The sequence below is a fragment of the Vigna unguiculata genome, chromosome 3 (assembly GCF_004118075.2).
Source record: "Vigna unguiculata cultivar IT97K-499-35 chromosome 3, ASM411807v1, whole genome shotgun sequence".
Classification (NCBI taxonomy): domain Eukaryota; kingdom Viridiplantae; phylum Streptophyta; class Magnoliopsida; order Fabales; family Fabaceae; genus Vigna; species Vigna unguiculata.
The window spans coordinates 36,343,647-36,359,510 of record NC_040281.1 but is presented as its reverse complement, the minus strand read 5'-3'; the positions used below and the strand labels follow the sequence as shown (position 1 = coordinate 36,359,510).

The following is a 15,864-nucleotide window of genomic DNA, read 5'->3' as shown; positions in this document are numbered from 1 at the left end:
CATTCATAAAGACAAATACGTTACAAGTAAAGACCATACGAGACTCAATTATCTGGATACATGTATTGATGTTAGATTTTGGCAAGTTATGCACTTGTGGTGGTCTTTATTGTTCTATATAGTCATTGTCAATGAGTTTTCCTACCAGTTAATCCCTTTACGTCTTAGGTCAAGGTAAAACCCTTAGACTATGATCTCTTGCTACTCTCACCACATATCATCCTCCTCTACATGAGCCTAGATGATTATTACAATGTTAGGATAACCTTCAATATTGAATCTGACATCAATGAATACACTAAACAAAATTCAACAAATTTATGGATGTCCAAACCACCTTCATACGGACATGATGTTCTATCTACACCTAAGAACAACACAAAAGCGATTAGGTCACACCAAAAGGACCATTGGTTAACAAAGACTAGATGGTTATTACAGTGTTAGGATAACCTTCAATATTGAATCCGACATCAATGAATACACTAAACAAAATTCAACAAATTTATGGATGTCCAAACCACCTTCATATGGACATGATGTTCTATCTACACCTAAGAACAACACAAAAACGATTAGGTCACACCAAAAGGACCATTGGTTAACAGAGACTCCTAAAAAATGCTCAAAGAACACATGCAAATCAAAAATAATGCACACAAGAAGAAGTTAGATTTGACCTAGGAACGAGCTACTCTATTAAGGAAACCAATCAATTAGATTAGAAGATCTTGTTGATTGGACTACTCATACAATTCTTGATTTTCAAAGAGATGATCACAAATTGAGATAATATAGGAATAAGTGAGAAAACTCTAGAAAAAATGATTTCTAGAGATGTAATATATTTTAAAATAATTAAATTCATTTATAAAATTTATATTTATACACGTTAATATTAAAATACTTTAGTTTCACTATCTAAAAACACTATCAATTCTAAAATATTATTTTCTATATTCTTACAAGTTAACTATTTTGTGAAAAATAATTACTATAAATAATTTATAAAATTGAAAATATTTCCGGAGTTTCGTTAAAAACATGTAGTTTTTGTTGTAATATTAGTTTGGTAGAAAACTACTCCGAATATTTAATATAATTATATCCTAACAAAATTTTGTACATTGATATACTCTATATTTATTTGCTTTTCTAAATCATGGCGAAGGAAACAATTAGCAATCACTCTTTTTGGGTCAACCAACACCTTATCTATCTCTCAATTACAAGTCCATCCACACAGAGATTGCTCGTGCTTTTACAACTTTAAACTAAGCCATATTTTTGTTCTCTAATCTTCATGAACCTTACCCCATAAATATTAAAATTCCTGTTTTATCCCTTTTTAAATTGTACAGTCTAAAAGTAAAAAATAATTTTCAAATTATATAATCTAAAAACTATTTTTTCTTAACATTCTTCAACTTCTCAAAGTCATTTTTTATTTTCGAATGATAAATTTGAAAATTGAAAATGACATCCAAATCGTACAATCCAAAAAATAATTTTAACTTTCGAACTGATTTTTTTTAAAGAATTCTAAACATAAAAAACAACTTTCAAAATTTATATTTTATAAAATTTTCAAACTATAATCTCAAAATCATTTTTCATTTATTTTTAAATTGCACAATTGAAAACAGACAAAATGAAAAATTTTATATTCATGAGTGCAGGATGAAGAATAATTTGGAGGAATAGGAAATATTTGCAATAAGTCCAAACTAATAATTTGGTTTATTGGAATAAATTTGGAAAAATAAACGTTAAATTGAGCCGTACACAATTTATTTTAATAAGCCTATTATTCTTACAAAATACAATAACCACACTTGTTCATCTTTTTTCTTTGTAATCCGATCTCCAATGGTGATTTAAATATATCGATAAAAACAATTGTGATGAAAGGATTTGAAGTTGTAACCTAGTAAAAAAATTGAACGTTGATTCTCTGAGTTCTTGAAAACACTATATATAAATAAAAAGAAGAAAGAATTATGAGAGAAGTTTTTACATTCCGTTAATCTGAAGACTTAGGGGAGATGGTGGAGGGACCTGAAAAAATGTTAACTCTAAAAGAATTCTTATCAGGAGAAATAAGTGCAGCAGCTGCGTGTCTTTCTCTGTAAGACGCCCAAGTAACCGCATACAAACCAATAATGATCAAAGATCCCCCTACAATGCTGTTGTCATCAATAAACAAATAAAAACTTATTTCAATAAACTACAAAACAAGCTTACTTTTAATAAACAAAAAACAGTTTATAGGAATCGTAAATCAATTTCTTAAGTTTAAACAAGCATCGTATACCTTCCCATGTAAATAGGACTTCCAAGAAAAATTCTGGATAGGAGAGCAGAAGCTCCTGGTTGAAGTGGGTTATAAAGAGCAACCATGGCTGGCCCCAATATCTTGTTGCACCATGTTATCAGTCCATAATTAAGGGCAGATGCGATAAATCCCTGGACAAACAAGGGAAACACCTGTAACACTCTACATGCTAAAAATCCTCCTAAGAGACAACTAATAATGGCTCATAATATTGAAAGTTGATTTGAAGTTCTAGCGACTCACTGCATAAATAACAGCAATAGTTTCAGACTGTGTCAATCTCCAGTCAGTTGACTCGTTAGTTGCAAAGAATGATGTAGTTACCATCAAAACAGCTCCAAAGAAGTATGAATAAGCGGTGACAGACAGGTTTGCAGGATACTTTTTTAATAGTGGAGCCTGGAAACAATTCACAACAATAATTAACACATTTTTCACATATAATAGAACCTAATATCGTAAAATTGTTAAAACAATTAGCAGAGTAAGCAGGGCTAATCTAATCACCTAAAAACTTTAAATGACATAACTTGAAGAGCGGCTTTTCTGGCAGTAAATTATTCAGTGTGACAGAAAGCATGACAACTTTGGGAAGGCATCCAATAATGAAAAATGTGTGAATTCACAATATTTTTAATTGAGATGGTGAAAGGGAAGTTTTTATTGACATTGTTAAGGAAAAACTAGCAGTTCTAGTTAGAGAGCCCAAGATCTCACAGACACCATAATAGAATTCCATACTTCCAATGTAGGACTCAAGTTCAATAACTTGCAATGGATCCTAAATCTCACAATGTTTCTTGCCCTGCCTGTGCACTAGCCCTTTGACTAGTCCTAGACAAACACTGCAATGGCAGTGTCATCATTTATGTGGCTCACCAGCAAATGAGAGACATGGTGGAAGGATTTGATACAAATTGATCAGAACTTTCGAGAACCATACTGTACTCCAAAAGGTAGTTGTTGTAGTTAGAGATCCTGAGGCCTTATAAACCCCATACTAGAATCCTGTACTTCAATGTGAAACTCAAGTGTCATACCTGGAAACTGGATCCTAACAAGTATAATCCCATTTTGTTAGAGAGAAGAGCTGCCCACAATTTTATTTCCAAAAAAATTGTGGCATGCATGGGTTAGCAAGTTACGGATACCAAATATAAAAGGATTAAACTTGGTGATGGTTATAAGGCAGTTGCTCAAGGCTCAAGTAGCATCGTTAAACTTGAGGTGGTGGTAGCTTTTTTTTTTTTCTTATATGGATGGTATAGAGGTCTTACATGACTGGCTACAATTGGGGAAACATTGGTTGATTGCGAAGTTTCAACTTAATGGGGGAAGAGGGTCAACTTCTGCGGGGGGACGTGGGGAGGTAAAGATATCATTTGATTACACTAAATAAGGAGATACGATATAATTTGACAGAGAAATGTCTTATTAAATATTTTTCATTAAAAGATATTGATTTTGTTCGTTAGAATTGTATTTCTTCTTCATTATAAATAAGAATAATCATGTGTGTATACAACACACATAATTCATTATTTTCCTTAGTTTTTCTCTTCTCAACAACATGGTATTAGAATGATACTATCCCATGTGACTTGTTTTGCACACTAATCCTTTCAACACTATCCAACATGCAACTTTTCAAAAGTTTACTTCAGTTAGAAATCTCACATCGTCATACATGTTGACTATACATGTCGACTATGTGAGATTCAGTTAGATTTAAAGTTCATTTTCTAATATGACATTAAATCTTATCCTAACTAATTTTATTGGACTTATCATATTATTGCTATCGAACCACCTATAAATATCTAGTTTATGCTCAAGATGTCTATTTCTCGACTTAAAGTTCATTTTCTAATAACTTTGAAAGCTTAAATGAATGGTTGAATGAATATTCCTTTCAACAGAGGTGAATTTTGCTAGTAGTAGCCCCAGGTAAGGTGTTTCTGCTAAGGAGATTAGTACAAAAAGCACTCGTTGTATAAGTTTCTGTTGACAACATATGCTGCAGTTTCCAAGAAACCCACGGGGTTACCTCTTAAAAGAAACAAGGAACACTCAATCACCATTTTTCAAGGACAAGACAAGGCATTGCGAATGCATGACCCTACCACCACTCACATCTTCATAAAAATGAAATACAATCCACCATGTAGTTTATTTGCAAAATTCTAACAAAATTAATAAATACTCTTTGTTCTTGTTTATGAAGAACCTAGTCATGTTGGTTCTTGTTCGTATCTTACCATTCCAATAACTCAACCTCATTTTTTGATTCACTTTTTTTTCATCACATCGCTCTACTATTTTGATTCATTCATTTACTTTCGAAAACCACATTTTCAGTTGTCATCCAAGATTGATTTTCTTGTTCAATCAAACTCAACTGTCACATCCGTTTCAAAGTTCTCAACGTAAGGAACCACTTCTCACCAGCAGTCTCCACAACTGTCGTGGTGTTGCTGCATGCTGCTAATAAGATGAAAACAGGTCTAGATGATTGAACAAAGTCAAGACAGTATCACCAGGCTGATCCTGAAAATTGGACCAGATCTCTAAACATAAATGGCTTAGGGGATCACTCAGAGGTTTTCCAGATGAACCATCTGGTTCACTCCATACACTATGACTATTAGAATAATGCCATGTGTATAATGCATGGAATTGGCACTTAACAAACAAGTATCAGTTAATAGAGACAAGAAATGACAGTGATCACTACCAGTTTTTTCTTAATGCTTCCTGTAGTCAACAATCATTTGAAGAATATAAAAAGGAGACGAACCTGAATGGTTAGAAAAGCAGCCATGCACATGCAATTCCCTATGAAGCACAAAACTCCGAGATGAAATTGATCAACTCCGAGATCCAGTAAACCACCAATTAACCATCCAGAAGGCTCTGGTTGACCTTTGGCACTTATTTCACTGTGTGTTACAAAGTCTGTTTCTGAATATCCTATCAATGCCGGACCACGATACAATACCATCAGAACAGCACCTAAAACACAGGAGAAAGTTCCTCCAACCTTGGCCAAACCTTCATATCTTAGCAAGTTCACTCTTTCTGTACTGCATGAATAAGTTTATCAGGTGCACGTTGCTCTATATACTGGTGTATCTTGATTTAATTAATGTATAAATTTCAATGCAACAATAGTGGGGAATTGTGTGTCCTAGAAAAAGATAAATTGACAAAATACACGTGGAGAAACTGACCCCATCATCACAGCCAATAGAAAAGTAAAGACCGGAGTGGCTGGCTGAACCGCAGCAGCATAAGTTGGATTAGTATAGCTTAAGCCAATAAGAAACAAAAGATGGTTGCCAAATATCCTGAACATGAACAAAGAAGCCAAATTACCATTCCATGAATAAAACAATATTGTTCACACATAACCAATACAGAGAATATGTCACTATATCCAGAACCTTACCCAGTTAATCCAAGAAAGAAGAATGACATGAGAAGGCGTTTAGTTATTGGTGGCCGTGTATGCCTACAAACCAGACATGATTAGGATGACGATGGATTAGAAGTAAAGCAATGGCGATGAGAAATGGGTATAAAACAGTGTAGCAAGTTAAAATTTCATTTCTAAAGTTTGAATACATAGCAGTATAGCACAGTTAAATGAGCAAAGAAAGTATAATAAAATTAGATTAGGCAAAAAATTGACCATAAGTGTGAGCATTTCCAGAATCAAACTTGAGATGTTAACAAATAAACCTCGATCATGATAACCCTTTGGTTATTAGTTAATTACTGAAGCATACTATAACCGATAACTCTAGATGGAAGATAGGTCTAAATTTTAGGCATACATAACTGTACAATTTGATCCAATTAAACACAGAGAGACACCAATAACACTGACAATTGGGTGGGGACACCAATAACACACCATTTATTATTATCAGTATAAATTTATGAAAAATTACAGTTTCTTGAATTTCACTTCTTATTAATGAAATTCACCGGCAACTTTGTAGTTTCCAATGAGTTTTGACCAATAGTCGCAAGTGGATTACAGAGATGATGTTAGAAATGGTACTGCCGGCTCCCCACCTAACAAAATAAGAAGTAATGAAAGAAAAGTAGAATTGATGACAGACGTATAAACGGGGAACCAATAGAACACACAACCAATGATACATTCGAAGCGTTGAAAACAACAAACAAAGTAATCAATTCACTTCCCCTTGCACATTCGAAGCGTGTGTGTTTGTGTGTGTGAGAGAGAGAGAGAGAGAAAGAAAGGTAGGTACTTTTCACGGATAAAAGCTAGGGGAGCGAGAATGGCGAGGGCAATGATATCGCGGAAGACGCAGAACACGATTTGGTTGATGCCAACGTTAAGGGCGACTTTGGTGATGACGTGATAGCCTCCGTTGAATAACTGCACCATTGCCATGGCCGTGTGGGCCTTCCAAATCTCACCCCCTGACACTGCTGCCATTATTATTAGCTTACAATTTATTTGATTACAATACAAATCTCTCTACAGAGGGACACAGTTGACGTTCAAGATTGGGGTTTGATTGAAACTGAATAGAAAGCGTTGAAGTTGAAAATGGATGCCACAAACGAAATTAAGTAATAGAAGTAAACTATGTTGCCATTGTTGATTGCTGCGGAAAGAGCCCCAATCTCTAACCAATCCCGTTTCGACCCCATTTTCTCTGTTATTCTGGTCTAAATCAATTTTCCATGACCAGTAGTACAGTTTTTTTATGGTAATAAATATTAAAATTAATTATTATAATCATTATCAACTTATTGTGATATTTATTATACTAATTATTAAATAAAAATATTATTAAAATTATCATAAGATTTTTGACAGTTACAAAAATAAATTATATGTATTGATAATATAGATTATTATTTTAATTTGTAAATGTGAAGTTCAGAAAGCGAAAAGAAAAGTTAATGAATTTTTAATATTTAATTTAAATAATTTAACGCAACACGTTAAGGAAGAGTTATTTACATAAAATTAAATTTGTAGTGTCTATTACAAAATTAAAAAAAATATTTAGAATAAACTTAAAATAGAAGGTATGTGGTATTTATAAACGAGATGGAGTATAATATAAGGATGGATTAATGCAAACTTAAATTTAAATGTCTATTTAAGGAGAAAAAGTTGTAAAAGGTTAAATATAATTTTTAGAAAAAGGAGTTAATTTTTTTTACTTTTCAGTATTAAATTTTAAAATATATTAATTTTTTTAATATATATTTTTAAATGTCAAAATTAATATAATTTTAAAGTTTAATAAAGTTTAAAAAAAAACATAAAAAGTCCAATACAATATTTAACTTTAGAATTAAATTTTTTTTGTCCTGAATATTAGAATTAATTTATCTTTAAATTTTTGATTCATCCAATTTAGTCTTTCAATTTTAAAACTTTGTAAACTTAGTTATTTTAACTAAATGCTATTAATTTTATTTAATGTTTTAAACACGTCTTATGATAATATTTGAGTTGTTTACATTGTTTGACACATCTTTACTTTCATTTTAGCTTATAAACGTTTTTTAAATCTCAAATAAACTTAATAAAATTTGATTAAAAGGATTGAATCCACGTATCTCTAACATATGACACTAAATTGATCCAAAATTTTAAAAAATTATTAATTTTACTATAAATAGCTACTTACATTCACATCCAAGTAAAACTAAGAACAAACCTATTAAATGTAATGTGCACTGATAATCAACCTAACATACATTGGCTATAGTTTAAATTATCAACAAACATAAAAGTTAAGCAGAAGAGTTAGAGAAGCACACATCAACCATTAATCACTATGGCCCATATCCAGTCTTGAGCTATATATGCTTAAAACCTTCTCCGGTGTCTTGACCGTTTTTATAGAAAAATAACACCTTCACAAACAAAAATGTTCTCATGCTAATAAGTTGGAAAAATAAAGTTAGTTTAATAATATTTAAAAAAAAGTAAGAGAAATTGTGGGTTTAATTCCTTCCTTAAAAAAAAGTAACAACTAATTGACAAAAAAAAAGTAACAACTAATATTCTTCAATATACTTATTTCCTTTATGGTTAGAGTATTTGGTATTCGTCATTAAAAAATGTTGCATATTGCTTACAGTGCTAACACACCCCCATACTTAGAACATTGTCCTCTTGGGCAGAGGAAAACAAAACAGAGTCTAAGCACAAGGGGTTATCACCCTATCAATCACAAGGTAAATCTCAATTCACTCTCTCACCACATAATCCTTCTACTTTACGTGAGTGTGAGTGATTATTAGAGTTCATAATATCTTTCTTATCATCAACATTCCACATGTTATCTGAGAATAATTATCATCCCATTTTGCAGTGTTTTGCCTTTCTAAAAGTTTAGTTTTAGTCACTACAACAAAAATGACTTTAGACAACGACATAAAATTATGATATAAATTATAAAAACCGTGGTCTAAAGATTAGACCACAATTTTTTAGGCGTGGTATAGGTGAGTGTAGCTATAGGTAATAGACAACGGTTTTTAGTATGACAATATTTTTAAAACCGTTGCTTAAAATTCTTACAATAGACAACAATTTTACATGTTGATTTTATACTTTACCTATGTTTTTAGACCACATTTTTACTAGTTTTGCCCACATAGTTTAAAGCAACAATTATATAATCATGGACTTTCATTATATTCATACATCATTTATAAAAATGTTGTTTATTATATGTTTATGCTACATTTATTTAGTCGTTGTCTATTTTAGTGTGGTCTAAATTATAAATTGTTGTAGTGAGTTTAAAAAAATGTGTTTGTGTCTTTAATTAATTAGTTTTAGTTGATTGTCTAGAAAAATAGTGTTTTTATTAAAAAGTGTTTAAAAGGCGAGTTTTAATAGCATTTTGTTCAGTTTAGTTTGTCCTTGTTAGATCTCCCTTTTTAATAAAACATTGTTTGCCAGGAAGTCCTTTACTTTTGTTGAAATTGCATGAGAACCCCTAATCCAATTTTTTTCTTTTTACAGGGAGGCCCCTAGTCAACTTTGAGTTTAGAAATCAACACAGGTGCATGCTTCCTTAGAATTCTATATTAAATGCATAATCTGGATAACGAGTCAACAGTTAGTTAAGTGTTTAATTGAGTGAAAACTCTGAGTTAATGCTTGTTTTTTGCATGTATGTGTTTCTTGGTGATGTACTTATATAACTATATTTATGATTTATGTATCAATGCTTAAATACACTAACGTACCCTTCTTTCTTTTTGTGTTTGTTTCCTTGTTGTGTTTTTCATTTTGCAATGATCACCAAATATTGGTGTGAGCAGATGCGGAGACCCCATAGTAATCATCAAGACAATGAAGATGTTGCTGTATAGGTTAGACATGTTGGTTATTGCTCTTGTGAGCAATTTTTGAAAAACTGGTCTTATGTAACCCCTTTGAACAATCTTGTGTCAATTTGTTTTATGTTTTAAGACATGTTTATGGCATTGTTTTGTGCTCATGATACTTCTGTTTTAAGTATATTTTGGGATAACTGTAATGATTAAATTATAATATACTTTTTGCTATTTGCTCTACTTTATTATGATATATGATGTTTTATTTATTAAAATTATTCTATATCAAAATCATAGAAGATGTTATAAATTCATTTCTACGGCTCTTATTTATACATTTTATTTAATTTTATTATTTCCAATTTAAAAACTTTAATTAATGTAAAAAGTTTAACTGAGAATGTAAATTAATAACACGAGGCGGTGTGTAAAAAGAAACACAATGACAAATCAATAAATATAATAATTTTTTTACGACGATTACATGAAAACTGTTGTTCAAAATCGAAAATAAAGATGATTCCATGTTCAACTATAGTTAAAAGTCAAAAAGAAAAAAAAAACAATAAATATTGAGAGGATCATTAAAAGCCAGAAATAAAAAAGAAACAACGACGATTAGTCATAGAATTGTGGTTGTTTGTGTTATTATATGTTTCGTTTTCCACTTTCTCTTTCCTTCTTGTGTGTCACTCATCTCCTTTCACATAAACGTTTTTTCTTCTCTTTCAATTTGTTCTCTCCTTTCCCCACCATTCTTCGACCGCCTCTGTGGTTGTTTCATACCGACAAAGACTTCAACAAAAACGCCAACAAAGAATCCACAAACTCACACCTCTCTGTGTTATCGTTACTTGCCCGCTAGTTTCTATGACTATATGTTTTCACCTTCCCCTCATCGCCACCCTCATCAACTGTCGACCCTCCCTCCTGCAATTGCCGCCTCCATCTTTGAATTGTTGCCCCTCTCCTTTCCATTGTGTGTTAGTTTTCCATTTTTTTTTAAATTCTCATTTATTTTTTTATTATATTTATTCAATTGTAAATTAGATAGAATTTGAAGTTATATTATATTGTGTCTATTATATTAGAATATATTCTAAAATATTAGAAAATTTTTGTTGTCTTTTTGTTTTTCAAACAATGACAAGGATCAAGATCTAATTTAAAGTTTATCTCCACTAACTTCGATTTCCTTAACATTGATTATAAGCTACAATATGCTATTCTGGAACATAATACAAGGATCAAGATCTTATTTAAAGTTTATTTAACATCAAGTCAAAACAACACTTCCTACATGGACCAAGCTGCCTAATTATTAGGAAGTATATGACAATTTTATAGATTTGTTTTTTCGAATAAAACTCCTTTGAAAAGAAAACACAACTTACACAAATAAATTAGTATCAAATATTACGTACCTACCTATTCACTGCATCAGACTAAAAACAGACTCATAAAGCTGATTTTGTGAGGCACAATGGTTTTCTGATAAGATAAAACAGGTCGGAATTCGACGTATATATAAAATTAATTTAAAATATGTATATAAACTGTTAAAGCATATTAATTTATATTATTAAAAAGTTTGTACTATTATATTTAATTTAAAAATTATTAATTAATTTTTATCATTTTACATAGAATTTAAAAAGTAATCATTATTAAATTAAATAAATGTTAAAAAATAAATAAACGTAAAGTATTAATATTAAATTTAAGTTTTTAACTTAAAATTATTAATAAAATTAATAGTTATTTTATTTTATTTTTAATGGTATATAGTATAACTATAAAAAAATTATTATTATTATTAATTGAAAAAAATCGTAAATGACTATTATTATTAATTAAAATTTACTATTGTTACTAATTTTATAAATTAGCATTAATTAGAAAAAAATATTAGATTTATTAATATATATATATATATATATATATATGTATATATATATATGTATATATATATATATATATATATATATATATATATATTCATAAATATATTACAAAAGTGAAATTATAAATTTATTGTCATCAACAGACTCATTTGAAAATTCTTTTGGAAAATAATTTATTAGAAAAAATAATTCTAAATCTATATTTCCTTTTCTATCAAGATAAGTGTATACGGATTACTCGGGAGCTCAACTCATCTAACTGAATTTAAATTTGCTATAGAGTATTGGATTGATTGAATTTACTTTGACTAATCCAATTAGTTTTGAGTTACAATAAAGTTTAACGAGTTCTTGATTGGATTAATCTTATTCAGCCATACCTACAATTAGTAATAAAATAATTGATATGGTAATTTAAAAAATGTGTAATGCTATCTATGACAGGCAATTAAAAAAAAAAGGCAACAGAATAGTCTAACAAATTTCACTGGAGTTGGTGGAAATGGATCATCACAGGTATTATGATAATGCACACATCTAACGATTCGATTTGAGAGAAGAATAATCGACGATTTTGTTGTTGTTATCGATCACTCCGAAACGAAAATTGAAGCAAATAGTGGAATATGAAATCGCAATCAGTTTCAGATGTTGAAATGCATAAAAAAAGTGAGTGAGATGGAGAAGAAGAACCTTTCGTGGATATAAGCGATGGGAGCGAGAATGAGGAAGGCGATGAGATCGCGGAAGACGCAGTAGACGATTTGGTTGATCCCAACGTCAAGAACCAATTTGGAGATAACGTGATAGCCTCCGCTCAACACCTGCACCATCACCAACGACGTGTGTGCTTTCCATATTTTACTTCCTGAAACTGTTTCCATTATCACAAAATTCTGGGTTTGAAACTCCGTTGATGGATGCACAAATATCTATAAATAATAAACTAATTAATTAATTAAATAATGAAATAAAAGTAAATAGCGTTGTCATTTCTGTTTCTGAGGCGGCCGAAACATAGCTCAGTTCCGTGTCTGCACGGTTGCACCACCTATTCTTCTAACAACTTTTCTTTATTTGTATAATTATATTTTTATTCTATTATTACTATAGTGGTATATTAAAAATACAAGTCTTTCAAAATTTAGTAAATAAAATAAAATTTAAATATAAAGTTCTTCTGTCCAAAAATCACTAAAAATAAATTAACTTAAACCGATATGCATGAGTGAAATTCGTGATGACCAAAAGGTATTTTTAATTTAATGAATATGTTGACAATATATTTGCAGTTTAATTACACATATTTATTGATGACGGTAAGTATCATAGTATCTAATATAATGTGTATACATATTGTGTTGTTAGGAATATTTATTTTAATTCTTTTTAATTATTAAAAGATGGGAATACAATTATAAATGAAATTTTTGTTTTTATATTTGTATTCAAAGTTACTTTTAGAATACATTAGTTTATTTATATGAATATTTTATTATGTAATTTTATTGGTAGGTATTATACTTTGAATTAATTTTTTATTTTAATTTATTTTAGTTACTCTTATTTAAAATTTCAAAAATATAAATCAAGCATATTAATGGACATTTGTGAGTTTCAATTGATATAAAAGAATGCAGATACTTAATAAATAATAAATAGGAGATGAATCTTTTATTACACAATATATTGAATAAGCAGCGTAAATGGAAATATATTTAGTGCTAATAAATGTAGTGTCCACCTGCCTAATTTTATGTTGACAATTATTCAAATTTATTAATAAATAGAATTCAATTATTTTTTTCAGTTGACTTTTATATATGAATTTTTCTTTTACTTTAGTTGTTCTTACAAGGTTTGATTTTATAAAACTATTCACGGGAACAGTCGAAGTTTCGAATCTAATGTTGGTATTTTCGATTTCCGATTCATTCACACTTCAAAGTTAGTTAACCCAGTTTTCACAGCTTCATTCGCTACGAGTCCAATTAAAAATGAATGAGTCTAATCTAACTTACTTATTTTATAGTGAGTTATAAATTTCACAACCCGGCTCAATCAATTAGGGATTGGTGGATTAAGTGGATTGATTCACCAATCTATATAAAAAAGAAAAAAATATTTATTTATTTTTAAGTATTCAAATATTTGAATAATTTTTTAAGTAACTCATGATATGACAATCATAGTAAAATCAAGAACCAATATATGATATCCAAGAAAGTGTTTATATAGTCTAAGAAAACATGACTAAAAATTACATAATTTTTCTCATATTATTCAACAAAATATAAATGAAAAAACTACACACTTTTGTCATGCTAATTTAAAAAAATTGTTTATAAAACAGTTATTTGAGTAATTTATTATAAAGATAATAATTAAAGATTAAAGTAGTGTATATAACTTTTGTCAACTCACCTTTAACTCGTTTAACCTGTGAGTTAAGTGAGTCGGATTGAGTTCAACCCACTTTAAAAAAAAAAAAAAACTTAATTTTTTCAACATAACATGACTCAAACTCATGATGAGTCAAATTGCCTGGAGTTCAAACTCATTTTGACATCTCTAATTTTTAATGAAATAAGTGTAATGATACTTTATGTTAAAGTTAGTGTTTAAAAAATAAAATAATATTTATTTGAGATATTCAACTATTTATACTATCTCTATTTCGTTCATAATTCTGATACCCTTACCTCAAACAAAACCGGAAATGAGATATAATGAGTCTTGAAAGAAAATTTCTCAAGCTATTCTCCATTAGGCATACTGTAAGGTGTTTAGTACCGATTGATGTTAACAAATTTTGTCTCTATTTTACTTTTTAAGGAGAATAATATTTTGACAATTGATAATTTTCTCTTATAACATGAGATATATTTTTTAAGTGATTTTAAAATAAAAAATAGAAAAATGAAAAATTACTTAGAAGATGTTACCTAACATTATAAGAAAAAATGGTTAAAATTTAATAGTCAAAATTATTTTCCATTTTTTAAACACTTGAAAAGTTAGAATTTGTAGATATAGCAATGAACATTATGTGCATTCAATTCTTCAATTGGGAATTAGCTTTTTAATTGATTTAAAGAATTGAAATTATGATAACACCTCACAGTCTAGTCAAAGAATGCAAATTATAATTATAGTCTCCCGATATTTATATGGGTGGTTCAATTCGCATTAGAGAAAAGGATTAGAATCAAATTTGTAGTCAAAACAGAAAAGAAAATTAGGGTAAGAGAATAACAAAAATGCGCGTGACAATAATAAAAGCCTTTCCAAGCTGGGTCTTTCTTCCTAACCTCCAAGCATTTCTTTTGCACTTCCAAATTTTTTTTAAATTCTCCACATACCTTTTGACCATTTAAGAAAATTCACGGACATGACACCTCCAAAAATGCTTCCAAAAGTTAAAATATATGACTTCCGAAAATCAAAATATTACCGGAAGTCGACTTCCGAAAGTCAAAAATCATTACCGGAAATCGACTTCCAGAAATAAAAAAACATTACCGGAAGTCGACTTCCAAAAATCAAAAAACATTATGGAAGTCGACTTCCATAAGTAAAATTAAATTAATTTTAAATATTTTTAATTTTTTTTAAAATTTGTATTTTCTAAGTTTTATTTTATTTCAATTTTTGAAAAACACGTATTAAAAATTATAAAACATATAAATTTTAAAAAAAATTACTTTAAAAAATAAAAAAATATTAAATAAAAAATTGAAAAATAATTTAAATTAAAATAAGACAACTTTTAAAGTTTAAAAAAATGAAAAAAAAATATAAATTTATATATATATATATATATATATATATATATATATATTTCTTTTTTTTCTCATTTTTCTAAACTTTAAAGTTTTGTTATTTTAAACATTTTAAAATTTTTTCAATTATATATTTTTTTATATTTTTAAATTTAAATTTATTTTTATATAATTTATTAAAAATATAATAAAAATAAAAAACAAATAAAAAATCATATTTAAAATAATATATATAAATAATATATAAATAATAACATTTAAAATTTAAAAAAAACGAATATATATATATATATATTTATATTGTATATATATTTTCTTTTTTATTTTTTTTAATTTAAAGTTTTATTATTTTAAAATAAATTTAAATATTAAATAAAATTAAATGAAGCAGAATTTTTTTTTATTTTTTTGTTTTTTTAATTTAAAGTTTAATATTATTTTAATTTTACTTATATTTATATTTATATTTATTTTTTATTATATTAAATAAAAA

General features: G+C 28.6%; 1 protein-coding gene across 2 annotated transcripts; it reads right to left on the bottom strand.

Moving 5' to 3' along the window:
• Positions 1-1,913: 1,913 nt before the first annotated feature.
• On the bottom strand, positions 1,914-12,492 carry LOC114176073 (WAT1-related protein At4g19185-like). Of its 2 annotated transcripts, none has more exons than XM_028060983.1 (7): positions 12,283-12,492; positions 5,784-5,846; positions 5,566-5,682; positions 5,133-5,418; positions 2,579-2,734; positions 2,315-2,466; positions 1,914-2,186 (listed from the first exon to the last, which is right to left on the bottom strand). In XM_028060983.1, the coding sequence occupies exons 1-7, from the start codon at positions 12,471-12,473 to the stop codon at positions 2,024-2,026; spliced, it is 1,128 nt and encodes a 375-aa protein (XP_027916784.1). In that variant the 5' UTR covers positions 12,474-12,492; the 3' UTR covers positions 1,914-2,023. The 2 variants fall into 2 exon arrangements, with proteins under 2 accessions (XP_027916784.1, XP_027916783.1); XM_028060982.1 differs by lacking the exon at positions 12,283-12,492 and adding an exon at positions 6,616-7,016.
• Positions 12,493-15,864: the final 3,372 nt, after the last annotated feature.

What these genes read in the sequence shown, in the direction of transcription:
- LOC114176073 (XM_028060983.1), bottom strand. Translation starts at nt 12,473, where the DNA reads ATGGAAACAGTTTCAGGAAGTAAAATATGGAAAGCACACACGTCGTTG. An exon ending in TTCTTTCTTGGATTAACTGG is followed by an intron (nt 5,683 to 5,783) that starts GTAAGGTTCTGG and finishes GTTCATGTTCAG; the next exon opens with GATATTTGGCAACCATCTTT. An exon ending in CTATTGCTGTTATTTATGCA is followed by an intron (nt 2,467 to 2,578) that starts GTGAGTCGCTAG and finishes TTGTTTGTCCAG; the next exon opens with GGATTTATCGCATCTGCCCT.